Raw genomic sequence first — 14,057 nt, forward strand, 5'->3', positions numbered from 1 at the left:
TCTGCACACATAGGTCACCATGAGTAGTCACTTGATGGGAAGTATTGTGGGCCCAGGCACTGAGTCGACTAGATTAAGTCAGCCCTAGTCAGGTCAACAAGGAGCTTGGGTATAGTGGTTAAGGCATCTGGCTGCTAACCAAAAGGTCAGTGGTTTGAACTTGAGCTGCTCCACAAAAGAAGGATGATTCCATAAAGATTTAAGGAGATCTGCCAGAAGGAAAGCTGGGTAATCTACTTCCGTAGAGATACGGCCTCAGAAACCCAAGGAGGGGTCGCTGTGAGTTGGATCTGACTTGATGGCACTGAGTTTTGTTTTGGTGGTGGAATACTGGGTAAAGCATCTGGCTGCTGATCAGTAGGTTGGTGGTTCAAACCCACTAGCTGTTCCATGATGATGATGCAATCTACTTCTGTGAAGACTGACAGCCTTGGAAACCCAGCAAGGGTTGCTGTGAGTTGGAATAGACTTGATTAGCAGTGGGTTTATTTTTGGTTTAGTCTGGTTGACAGATAATGATCTGCTCTGATTTATCAGGTTTGTATGTCTCAGTTGCACATATGTAACTGAAGAATAAGATATGCATCCATCCCTCCCACAGGAAAACATTTTCCCATACACATAAACTACATTAGTAGCAGAGAGGCTGAGAAACTCCTATCTTCATCACAAAATATTAATGAAAACATACCAGGGCACACTCATGAATCAAAGTTTACTATTTCTTTTCCATCATTTGGCACGTATCCAAGGCACATTAGAAAATTAGAAATCATAAATTACTTTGTAGAAAAATAAGCAATCCCTCCCTTCTGTACATACATAAGTATTTCCAATAACATGCACAAACCCATTTCCCTATTACAAAGTTATTTGAAAATGTACTCAGGACAAAACCGTGTTTGCTGGTCTAGGCCAATTAATAACATAAAAAAATAATCATATAATCTATAGAAATTTATAAAAAGGAATAAATGGCAATTCTAAAAGGAATAAATTCTAACTTAAAGTAACTTTAGACTGGTTTGTGCTGTTAAGTTTTGAATCTGAATAAAAAGACTAAGAAAAGATGTGCCAAATCTACTGTCTAGTTCAGTAACCATCCTTCGGTGTGACATTAAGGGAGGTTCGTAACAGAAAGGGATGTTTCTAGAGACACCGCTACAGGTGCATATTTGCAGTAACTATATATATCTGTACTTTGTTGGAGAAAAAATTGTACCCAATTTCTCCTATGGACATGGTGTAGGACAGGTCTAATACATCCTTTTCACTAAAATGAATGTCAATATGGCATTTAGACATCTTTGGGTTAAAGTGTTGCTTTGCAAAGAAATATCTTTCCAGATCTGTTTTCTTCATTCAGATGAGACTTTTCTACCTGGCTTCTAGAGTATCATAAAACTTAAATTGCTTCTCTTTAGATTAGCCCAGATGGAACTTATCATATGTATCACAATGTGTAGCACCTTTCAGTAGAAGGAGACCAGAATCTGATGATGAAACCTCTCACTATAACCAAGGAGCCCTGTCTTGGGCTGGGGCCCTAATACTTAAAAAGAAACATACACCCTGGATTTAAGCATCTGGACACTATGGAACTTTTGCCCATTCCTTTTTAAGTGCATTGATTAGCTCTGAAAAGGAAAGACATAGTGATAATTTTTTGTTGCATTCTTTCCCTCAGCCACTTTCCTATGGAAAAGCTTTCAGAAACTTTCTGCGGAAGACTTACTCTCTCAAGCCAGTTATTTGAAGGTACATTGAGTTGTAAACTGTATTCATGCTCAGCATCTTCTTGTTGAGTATTCCCTTCTTGGCAGCAAATTCCACAATTCCTTATTACTGTTAAGCCTGGGAAATATTAAACTTGGGGAGTGGTTAGGTTGCTAGCAATCTCTTGGCCCTTGGCTCCAACTGCATCATTGACTGTGTGTCTGCGGAGCATCCGCCTGTTTCCAGGAGCAGTTTGTTTCTGTGTAGGCGTCTTGGGCTGATCACTGTTTCCTCTGTCAGCAGTCTGAAGTCTGCTCTGGTCTGGCAGGTGATTCTGTTTCAGTGTGGCTCTTTGCCTCCCTGGCTAAAGAAGACGTACAGTTCAAACAGTTCACATTCGTACAGTACTTTAAACAATCACCAATAACAGCTACCTTTGAGTGTTCAGTATGTGCCAGACACTGTGCTAAGCGCCATTCAGGCATATCAATTCTAACATCTCTGTGGCCATGGTACGACATTTGAATGTGGACATGTGTCAGACACACAGTAAATGCTCTACATGTTTTCACATTTAATCTTTACACTTCTAAGAAGTATATACTGCTGTTATCCCTATCTTTCAACTGAAAAAACAGGATCAGCCAATTAAGCAATGTGTCTCAATAGCAAGGAAAAAGCTAGCACTTGATTGAACCCTGGCAGATTTCAAAGTTTGTAGCTTTACCACTAAGCAGCAGGACTGTTAGCAAAGCCATGGAAGAAGATAAAATATGAAATCAAAACTAGTCATTTTAATGAATGTCAAAGATTCCTGTGACAGATTTAGGACTTCTGTGTATTTGTTCACACAAGCCTATTGTGCCACATGCTGAAAATTCTGTTTCTCATCATCAATAGCTATAAACTGGCAGGCAGCAATCAGAAAAGTCCTGTTTCTGGGAAGAGTCGCTTTATTTATAGCATCATAGTTTATAAAGCAGACTTCTTATTGTAACTGAGCAATTAAGTGGTGCTGCAGAAGAGGGTCACATACAAAATTATCTTTAGGAACATCTTTATTCCATTTCTGGAGAAGGTTTTTACCAATCTACATGCAAACTGTTGTTTTCATCCTGTATTTGCTAAGTGACGTTTGAGATACCTCCCCTATTAAACACACCATGAGCTGCACCTTACCATGCTATTTTCTACTTTCCCTTCTCTCTCTCAGCTCAGAAATGTATTTTGAAATGTAACAAGAAATGGAGTCTGTAATCTTGACCATCCCACTAAAAAATTCTAGTTTTAATTGTTCATTCTTACACTGAAGGGAATAATGAAATGCAGATGACTATTAAGGAGAAATGTATTTACCATGGATTACTTTCAAACAGCCAGATTTTATAAACAATGATTGTAAGGCAGTGTTTAACTCACCTGATGCAACGAGTCTTCAGTAAAATTAGGGACACTTCTACCTCTTGGCATAATCTCCCTTGAAGTCTTTCCCCTGAAGCCCAAGATAAACATTTGGGATAACTCAAAAAACCAAACCCACTGCTGTCAAATTGATTGCAACTCATTACAACCCTACATAACAGAGTAGAACTGCATAGGGTTTCCAAGGCTGCGGATCTTTACAGAAGCAGACTGCCTCAGTCCTTCTCCTGAGGAACAGCTAGTGGGCTCAAACTGCTGACCTTTTGGTTAGCAGCCCAGTGCTTTAAGCACAGTGCCACAAATTTGCCTTATCCTACTTCAGTTGTAAGTAAACTGTAGGGTCAAAAGCACAGAAATCAACGTGAATTTTTACTTACTTAAACTGACCAGCTGAGTGGACAAAATAAAACTGTCTTGTAAAAGGTTCATCTGGTAAATCACACATTTTTGAGTTCCCTGTAGATAAAAGGATAAGTTTCTTAATACTTCAGAAATAGATTAAGAATTGTTTTAAAATATTAGCATAGACATAATCAATCTTTCCATATTCTTAGTTTAACAAAAATCAGAAAATAAGCATGGAAATTGCTCGAAGAAATATAATAGAAACTATCTATTTATTACTCTGTGAGCGTCCCACAAAAAGCTACAGCTGATTATGGTGAGACAGCCAGAGAATTATCCAGGCCTATGAGCTTATTCACATCCTTGCACTGTAAATCCATATTGTAAATTTTCCAAAATGTACAGTAAGAAAACTTCAATCCCCATCCCTGTATAGCAACTACTGTTCTAATTAGCAGCAACCTCTGTATACCTGCAAAATCCAAAACAAAACAACAACCAAAAAACAATTTTAAAGGTAGCATTTACCCTGGATTCCAGAAATGCTCAGAAGAACACCTGGCTTTGGAACATTAGGCATGAAAAAAACCACCAGAAGCTTCTCATCCTCTCCAGTTGGTCAGTAGAGGCCTGACTCTTCAAGGTAACGCTGAGAGTTTCTATCTTATTTCCTTAGGAAGTATCATTACAATCAACCAGAAAACGAGTACCAATAAAAGCTCACCTCTCACTCGGTAATTTACAGTGCAACATACATGTCTTTGGTACCTATATCACATGCCAGTCACGATTATAATTATATTTTATGAAAACCAGTAAGTACCAAAGCTAAGTAATAGCTTAGTAATAAATCATTATTAGTTTATTACTAAGTAATAAACCCAAGCTAAGAGTTATAGAAACAATATAAACTCTTACATTTTTTCCTGATCTTAACAGTAACATACTCCTTGTGGTCTGTTTCATCAACATCATCTAATGCAGCAACGCAGCTTGGTACTACCTGAAGTAACTCCATTATTTTCGAATTCTATAATTTGGGAAGGAAAAAGTAACAGCAGCATTTGTTATTATTTAGGAGATTACTGCTTGCTTTCAGTCTAAATGTTAGCATTGGTGTGGTTAGGCAGAAAAGCTCAGAAGCAACTCCAGACAAAAATTTGAGATCATAAAGCCTAGTGATTAAGAGCAGCCCTCTGATGCCAGCTGGCCTCCATGTGGAGCCTGGAGCTGACCTCTGCTAGATGCTCTGGGCCAGGTGTTTAAGCAAACAGTGCGGGGGATGTGACAATATTCCTATATGATTATCTTGAAGACTAGGTGAGCTGAAGGAAGTGCACCAGAACAGGGCCGACCAGGTGCTGCTGAGCCGATGCCAAGTCAGGTGGCCCATGTGCGTCAGATAGAGGTGGACGCCAGAGGGTGTCACTGACTGACTTTTCGATAATAGATTGCCATGGTGCCTCTGGGGAGACCTGAAGCGTCAGCTTTTTGGTTAGCAGCTGAGCACGTTACCCATTTGCACCCAGGGGCACAAGAACAGGCCGAGCACACAGTAAGTGCATGATACAAAACATTCACCATCATTTAGAAAAGTATTAAATTGAAAGTTTAAAAATGCTTCAATTTTATTAAGAAATAGTACTGAAAATTAAAGTACAACGAGCAGGTTGGATTTATAGGGACCTTGTCAAGTGTTTCATTTAACAACCTACTGGTGGTTTATTCCCACATAGAACACTAGATAAAGGTTCAGCATGAAACAGGGACAGAAAAGGACTTTTCTTTCATCACCGTTCCATGGCAAACATCCACAGAACTGGAGAGTGGTAAATTACTAATTATAATCGCCCTTAAAGAACTCAAGGAGTTTTACATCTACAAACCGAACAGACCTGCTCTACTGTGCTGCTAAAGCAACAGATGTATTCACAACTGCTGGGACGATGAAACCAGGACAACGTCTTCACTTGCTACCTCCTCTGAAACCAAACTCTCCCCAGTCAGGTACCTGCCTGCAGGTGTTGGGGGCACCTCCTCTCACCCCTCTGAAAACTACTTTTGAAAGAATGATTCCTGGCTTCCCACGTGTGCCACCTCTCATCAGGTGACCAAGGGCCAGGCATTTAACCACCCTGGCAGGCTTTCTGGCACACCCTGCCAATCCAGACCAGCTCAGCAATCCAAGTATCTGCCTACTGCTATTCCAGTCCGGTTTAAATGCAAAGAATCAAGAGTGATTTGTACAGGAGCCTGAGTCTCTCCCAGTTCTTAAGCTCTCTCCACTCACCTGGTCAGCACAGTCTGTAGGTGTGCACTGCCTCTTGTTCAAGACATGAACTGATGCTCCATGAAGCAGAAGCAGCTCCACCACGAAGACATGCTTCTCTATCACAGCCTCATGCAGTGCTGTGTTGCCCTTATTGTTAGAAACATCAATGGAGGCCCCATGCTAGAAGAGGAACAGCACAAACATAATGGTACAAAATGTTGAAGTAGAATCTAGGTGGTATGCATATGGGTGCTCATGTAAAAATTCTCTAAACTTTTCTGCATGTCTGAAAATTTTCATAATAAAATGGTGGGGATTAAAGTACTCCTGAGAAGAAGAGTTATGTACAAAGACAGTCACTGCAGCGTTTATCAACCTAGCATAAATAAAAATAGAAGCCACTGAAATGCACAGAGCAGAATCAGTTAAAAAAGAAAAACACACTAATGAGACATCCATATTTATGCAACCACTAAAAATCAAGGTTTTAATAAACATTTCTCTATGTTCAGTGAAAAAAAGCAAGATAGAAAACTATACTGATCTAAACTATACATACTTTTTAAAGTCCACCACAATTAACTGCCATAATTAATTGTAGTAGGGTTATTGGCAAGTTGTTCTTTTCCCCTACTTCTTTAAATTCTGTCTTACAATCAACACATACTACCTTTATCAAGAGAAGAAAAGAAATATTGCTAATTAAGGTTAAAGGCAATGAAAAAGTTTATAAATAGTGGTGACTTGTTGCACAGTATAGTGAATATAATTAATGTTACTGAATATAATTAAGTTACTGAACATACATGTAAAAATGGTTGAAATGGCTTTTGTTACATATATTTCACACACACACACACACACACACACACCCCAATAAAAAAAAAGGGATGAGTAGCAGTGACACTGAAAGACAGTAAGCTCCCACTTCAGGTTAACAATTCAACTCACCCACAGAAATGAGGTGAGATTCAAACCGGACACAGACCCTGGGACCTGACTTCCCATCCCAGAATCATGTGGAAATGCAGGTGAGTCCGCTGAAGGCAAATGGTGTGAGGCCTACCATCTCCTGCTATCAGCGCACCAACACAGGGCGAGAGCACTGTGTGGAAGTTCCTGACGTTACACAGACCCATAGCCCTGTATCAGGGCTGCAGCTCTGTCAGAGGGCTCCTGTATAATGAGGCTCTTACTTACCTGTAGCAACAATGCTGCAACTTCATGATGGCCACTGGAACAGGCATAAATGAGGGGTGTATTTCCACTTACATCCTTTTTATTAGGTTTTGCATTGGAATCTAATAGATACTTCACCACCTAGCTCAGAAAATAAAAAGTTTGCAACCTTAATTATAATTTGCAAGGCAAAAAATGCTCTAACACAGTATTCTTCCGACTTTTGTCTAAGGCTGTTTAGACACATGTCTGACTCTCCGGAGAAAGTAAACCAACTGAAGAAGAGCAGGAATTAACATTAGTAGAGGACCTACCGTATGCCAGGCAATGTGCTAGGTACTAGGTTTTTTCATTTCATCTTTATATCAACACTCTGGAGAGTTGGAATTACGACTCCAGTTTTACAGATTAGGAAATGATGTTTGATGCACTATGCTAGGTGCAATGGGAAAAACGGAAGACCTGAAATATGGTCCCTGTCTTTAAGAAGCTTACAGAATTGATTGAACCCACACCTGTGGTTTCCAGCCAAACAAAATACAGGCATATGAGTTAAACATTTACCTCAAGTAGATACACTCCGTGGAGTGAACAATCATGGGAGAAAGAAGGGCTGCTTATGCACAAGGAGACAGGTCAGGGGGCAGGAGTGCATGGAGGGATGGACACTGGACAGAGGTAACTATGGGGAGGAAGTGGGAGGGGAGCTGTTGCATTGTGGTAAACTGTGGTCAATGACATGAGACAAAGTATATGTGAACTGCTGTATGGCAAGTGAATTTGCTCTGTAAATCTTCACCCAAATTACAATTAAAAAAAAAAAAAGCTTACAGAATTGAAAAAATAAAAAATTGTGTGTGTGTGTATGTAAATTTCAAAAAAGAAAAACAGGACTTTAAAAAAAGTTAATCCTTCTACAGGTATCTCTTGAACCCCTTCTATAGGGCTATGACTGTACTTCATGAACTGCTTGGCATGGACTGTGGGTGTGGCAATGTAAAGATAGATGACCACAGATAGAGCCCTCAATGACCAGACAGCAGGGACAGTTCCTGCTGGGGTCAGAGTCAGAACGACAGCTCTGTGCCACCCAGTTGTGAATGGCAGTGTGTGTGGAGCTGCTCCTCAGGAAGCATCACCGAGCTGTGCGTGTCAGCGCTGGGTGGTCCACCATGTGCATGTCAGCGCTGGGAGGCAAGACTGTGCTGGTTCTCTGGCTAGCCACCAGTCCCTCAGCCCTCTGCAGCATCCCCACCACCTGAAGGTCTAACCAAACCAATCACTTACTACACTCTGCCCAGGGACAGAACCCATACCTGAAAGTGGCCCTTCTGGCAGGCAAGGTGGAGTGGAACAGCCTGGTTTGCGTTTCTGGCCCCCACACTGGCACCATGCTTCAACAGGAGGGGGAGGAGGTCAGCCCGACCATGCAGAGCTGCGACGTGCAGTGGGGAGGAGCCATCCTGGTTGGTCACATTCACACCAAGCCCACTGGCAGGAATCTTTGCCAGCTTCTAATCAGTGCAGAAGATGGAAATAGAAATGCCATTAGTATTTCAGGATGCCAGGCTGAGGGAGCTGAAGCCATCCACCTCCTACATGCCCTACTCAAAACTTAGAATCACAGTGGGATCCAGAGTGACGGCCCACAGGTGAGTCATTATTTTAGAAAGGTAAGATACACAAAAAATTAACTTCCCTTCCCAACATTTAGTATTCCATCTTTAATAAAGCATGCCCCCTAAAATGATATCCTATTACTCCAAGGCAGTCCAATGAGGAAAGGAAAGTCTGTTCAACAAATGGTGCTAGAACTTTTCACAAAAGATGGGTGAATAGTCAGTGAGCCCATAAAATAGATGTTCAACATTATTAAGTGCAAATCAAAGCCAGGCATGACGAAACAAAAAGGATAAAAAACCCATCAGTGGTTAACAGGAGCTTGGGCTAGGGGAGGGGGATGACTACAAAGGGACAGGTGAGAGTAGTTTTTGGGTAAGGGATATAGTCTACTGTAGTGGTTGTGCAACTGCATCTGTCAAAACTCATAAACTGATAAACCTCTATGCTAACTTAAAGGGTGAATTTTACTATATGTAAATTTACCTCAAAAAACAAATGAAGGGGGAAAAAAAAAACCACCATTAAATACCCACTGCACACTTGCCAGAATGGCTGAAGCTAAAAAGTCAAAACACACAAGTGTTGATGAAGATGTGGAGCAACTAGAGCTCCCATATGCTGCTGCTGGGAATACAACATGGTACCACTTCGGAAAACTGGCAGTTTCTTTTAAACATTCACTACCATGTAACCCAGCAATTTCAGTCCTAGGTTTTTACCCCAGAAAGCATATATCCACACAAAGACTTGTACACAAATATTCACAGTAGCTTCACTGGAAAGCCAAAAACTAGAAATGTGGAAGTATCTACCAACTGATGAATGGATAAATGAATTATGATATATCCAGTCAATTAAATACAACTCAGCAATAAATAGAAAGGACATACTGACACAACAACATGGATCTTAAAAACATCATACTGAGTGGGAGAAGACACAGAACAGTAAAAATTAGTATAAAATTCCAGAAAATGCAAACTATAATGATTATTTAATGGAACAGGGGACGGAAGGGGAAACGGACCGTCAAGGAACACACACACACACAAAATGGTTTGGGGGAGGCAGAAATGTTTTCTATCTTGATTATGGTAATGATTTCATGGGTTTATATATATGTCAAAATCATTTTAAATGGGTAGTTAATTTTTGCAAATTATCCTTCAATACAGTTATTTAAACAAACAAATAAAAAAAACTGGGCCAGATGATGATGAGGATGAGGGGGGAAAGGAAAATTTTTATTTAATCATGGGATGTGAGGACATTAGTGTCTTTTTGAGAAATTTAAAAAGGGAAAATGATAAGTGGCTTTAAAAGATCAGAGAGCATGTGACTAGCCGATAAATTTCAACAGCTATTTTAATGTGTAATTCAGTTTCTTGTTATAACCAGTGAGCTACAAGGTGGGCATGTTGAGGGAGTCAGAAATGGCAAAGAACAGTAACACAGACCGAAACACCATAAGCACCTCTAGCCACACACAATCAATGACCTGGCTTTGATACTTCATATCACAACGCTCTGAAACATTATCTACCTAAACACTTATGTTTCATAGCAGCCCACTGAGGGGAAGTCATTTTCACGCTGTATGTATGCAGCAGCATGGAGACAGAACAAAAGCTGTGCATCTCCAGTATACACGCCTGCACCTGAAAAGCTACGTGTGCATGAAAAATCTGCCCATTTTTAATATTCTTGGGATACAGTAACCCACAGTGAAGCTTGTTTTCAATAAGGTTGTATTATCTTGCAACACAAAGGGTAACACCTCTGTGTATTGTGTAATACAGTATGCCGGGCTGAGGGAGTTGAAGCCATCCACCTCCTACATGCCCCATTCAAAACTTAGAATCACAGTGGGATCCAGAGTGACGGCCCACAGGTGAGTCATTATTTTAGACTCTTAACATAGGACATAACTATAGTTACATAGATAACATCTGAGTGCATACTATGTACACTTTTAAAATACTTCACAATTATTACCAACCTCAGAGACCACCCATTTTTAGGAGACTGAGGCACAGAGAAATAATTTGCCCAAGGTTACTGAGCTGACAAATGGTGAGGAAGGAATTGGAAACTGAAACCTGGCCCAGAAGTCTTAAAATGCAATTACCCGTCTCTCCCTGTCTGGAAGAAAGAAGGGTGAAGGGAATCAAAGACTCAAGGAAGCAATTAGTCTGAAGGACTAATGGACCATGCAAACCATAGCCTCTACTAGCCTGAGACCAGATGATCTAGATGGTACCTGGCTACGACTACCTACTACTCTCATGGAAAATCACAATGGTCCTAGACGAAGTGGAAGGAAATGTAGAACAAACTTCAAAATCTTAAAACCAGCCTTACTGATCTGATACAGAATGGCAGAACCCCAGAGACCATGGCCCTTCTGGAACTGAACTCACCCCAGGGCTCACCTTTCAGCTAAACAACAGGCAGGCCTATAGAGTGAACAATCCATCATACAAGACCAAAAGACCTGAATTTGCCCAAAAACAAAGTTCAGTAGGTGGGAAAGGGCACGAAAGAAGGATGAATGGAAACAGGGAAACGAGGGAGAAAGTGGGGAGAGTGCTATTACAATGCGGGACTTACAACTAATGTCACTGAATATATTGTGTATAAACTGTTGAATAGAAAACTAATTTACTCTTTAAAGTTTTACTCAAACCACAATAAAATGTTCCAAAAAAAACTGCCCCAGAGACTTCATGCTCGAAATCCCCCATTAGAGAATACTAGACACTTCCCAGTTTACTCGAGGTTACTAATCTGCATAGTATGATACCATTTTTGTAAGAAAAAAAATGAGTAAATGAACTATTCATTAAAATGAAAAACGTTATACATATAAAATGGCTAAATGGTTAGAGCACTGGGCTGCCCAAAAAGTCAGTAGTTTGAACCCACTGGAGAAAGATGAGGTAATCTATTTCTGTAAAGATTTACAGCCCTGGAAAATCTATGTTGGTTGCTACCCAGAAAGGTGGCTGTTCAAACCCATCAGCCGCTCCAAGGGAAAAAGATGAGACAGTCTGCTTCCGTCAAGAGTTACATCCCTGGAAACATTTTGGGACAGTTCTACTCTGTCCTGTAGGGTTGCTGTGACTTGAAATCAACTCAGTGGCAGTGGGTTTTTTGTTTCCCATAATCAAATCACTTAAGAGCTTAAAAACAATGTGCTCCAACAATGTATAAAAAGAATCACACACCACCACCAAGTGGGATTTATTCTAGGTATGCATAGCTGACTCAACATTTGAAAATCAATATAATCCACTACATTAACAGGCTAAAGAAAAGCTCAAATAATCCTATCAACTGATGCAGAAAAAGAATTTGACAATAATTAATACCCATTCACGATGAAAGGTCTCAGCAAGTTAGGAAGAGAGAAAAATCAACTCAACTTGATAAAGAGCATCTATAAAATACCCACAGCTGACGTGATACTTAATGGTGAAAGACAATGTTTTCCTACTAAGACCAGGAACAAGGGAAGGATATCCACTTTCACCACTATTACTCAACACAGGATGGGAAGTTCTAACCACTGTAATAAACCCACTGCCATCGAGTCAATTCTGACTCGTAGTAACCCAAGGGTTTCCAAGAGTTTGAACCACAAACTTTCTGATTAGCTGCCAAATGCCTTAAACACTGCACCGCCAGAGCTCCTTAACCACTGTAATAAGGCTGGAAAATAAATAAAAGGCAGATGACATGATCATGCAGAAAATCCCAAGGGATCTATAAAATAACTTCTAGAACTTTGAATCCAGTCAGATGACTGGATAAAAGATTAACATGCAAAAGTCAATCATATTTTTATATACTTGCAATGCCTGTGGAAATAAAATTTAAAAACAGTATCATTTAAAATCTCTCAAAAGTGAAAACGTGAAATACTGAGACATACACTTAACATGTATAGTGATTGTATGCCAAAAATTTCAAAATTTTGATGAGCGATATCAAAGAAGGTCTAAAAGACCATTTCTCCCCCAAATTATGTATAGGTTTAATAAAATTTCTGTCAAAATCCCAACATGGCTTTTTATAGAGACATAAGACAACCTTATTCTTAACTTTACAAGGAAAGGCACAGGTCCAGGAATAGCTAGGAAAATAATAAGAGCAATAAGTAAGGAAGGAGAATCACTGTACTGATATTAACACTTTTTATACTGACATAATGGAGGTCTGGTGGTACAGGCATTTGGCTGCTAACCAAAAGGTGGGCAGTTCAAACCCACCAGCCACTCCACAGGAGGAAGATGATGCAATCTGCTTCTGTAAAGATTTAAAGCCTTGACAACCCTAGAGTGCAGTTCTGTTCTGTCCTATAGGGTCAGTATGAGTCACAATCAATTCCATGGCAATGGGTTTGATTTTGGTTTTTGAAAGATACAACCCACCACTTGTTTGTCAGTCTGTAGTACTGTGGTGGCTGGCATGTTGCTGCCATGCTGGAAACTATGCCAGCAGGGTCACCCAAGATGGACAGGTTTCAGTAGAGCTTCCAGACTACGACAGACTAGGAAGAAGGGCGTAATGGTCTCCTTCTGAAAAAACTTGCCACTGAAAACTTTATAAACTGGAGGGAAACACACTGTCTGGTATAGTGCCAGAAGATGAGCCCTGAGGTTGGAAGGCATTCAGAATACAACTGGAGAAGAGCTGTCTCCTAATAGTAGACTTTAATGACATCGAGGGAGTAAAGCTTTTGAGACCTGTATTTGCTGATGTAGCATGATGCAAAATGAGAAGAAACGGCTGCAAACATTTGATAATCAGAATATGGAAATGTAGGAAGCATCAATCTAGGAAATTTGGAAGTTGTAAAACTGAACTGGAATGCATAAAGATTGATATTCTAGGCACTAGTGAGATGAAGTGGACTAGTATTGGCCATTATGAATCAATCATATAGTCTACTATGGTGGGAATGACAAATTAAAAGGAATGGCATAGTGTTCATTGTCAAAAAGAACATTTCAATATCTATCCTGAAGTACAGTGCTGTCAGCGATAGGATAATATCCATAAGCCTCCAAGGAAGACCAGTTAATATGACTATTTTCAAATTTACTCAACAACCACTATAGCCAAAGATGAAGAAATTGAAGATTTTTACCAACTTCAGTAGCCTGAAATGGATCAAACATGTAATCAAGATGCATTGATAATTATAGGTGACTGGAATATGAAAACTGGAAACAAAGAAGATTAGTAGCAGGAAAATACAGCCTGGGAAACAGAAATGATGCCGGAGATCGCATGATAGAATTTTGCACAACCAATTACTTACTCATTGCAAATACCTTTTTTTTTTCAACATAAATGTCAACTATACACATGGACCTTGTCAGATGGAATATACAGGAATAAAATCAACTATATCTGTGGAAAGAGAAAATGGAAAAGCTCATTATCATCAATCAGAACAAGGCCAGGGGATGACTGTAGAAAAGACTGTCAATTG

The 14,057-nt window shown here is 39.9% G+C and overlaps 1 protein-coding gene across 1 annotated transcript in view; it reads right to left on the bottom strand.

Annotated features, from left to right (window-relative positions):
• Positions 1–1,864: 1,864 nt before the first annotated feature.
• ANKRD27 (ankyrin repeat domain 27) overlaps positions 1,865–14,057 on the bottom strand; it is a 43,101-nt gene continuing 30,908 nt past the window's right edge. The window contains exons 22-28 of the mRNA XM_007954344.1: positions 8,251–8,448; positions 6,956–7,075; positions 5,774–5,935; positions 4,402–4,513; positions 3,516–3,594; positions 3,136–3,208; positions 1,865–2,080 (exon numbers count right to left, since the gene is read on the bottom strand). Coding sequence (XP_007952535.1) covers positions 1,865–2,080; positions 3,136–3,208; positions 3,516–3,594; positions 4,402–4,513; positions 5,774–5,935; positions 6,956–7,075; positions 8,251–8,448 — 960 coding nt within the window. The remainder of the gene's footprint in view (positions 2,081–3,135; positions 3,209–3,515; positions 3,595–4,401; positions 4,514–5,773; positions 5,936–6,955; positions 7,076–8,250; positions 8,449–14,057) is intronic.

The sequence above is a fragment of the Orycteropus afer genome, unplaced genomic scaffold (assembly GCF_000298275.1).
Source record: "Orycteropus afer afer isolate SDZICR_OR568_19922 unplaced genomic scaffold, OryAfe1.0 scaffold00459, whole genome shotgun sequence".
In the NCBI taxonomy this organism is placed as follows: Eukaryota; Metazoa; Chordata; class Mammalia; order Tubulidentata; family Orycteropodidae; genus Orycteropus; species Orycteropus afer.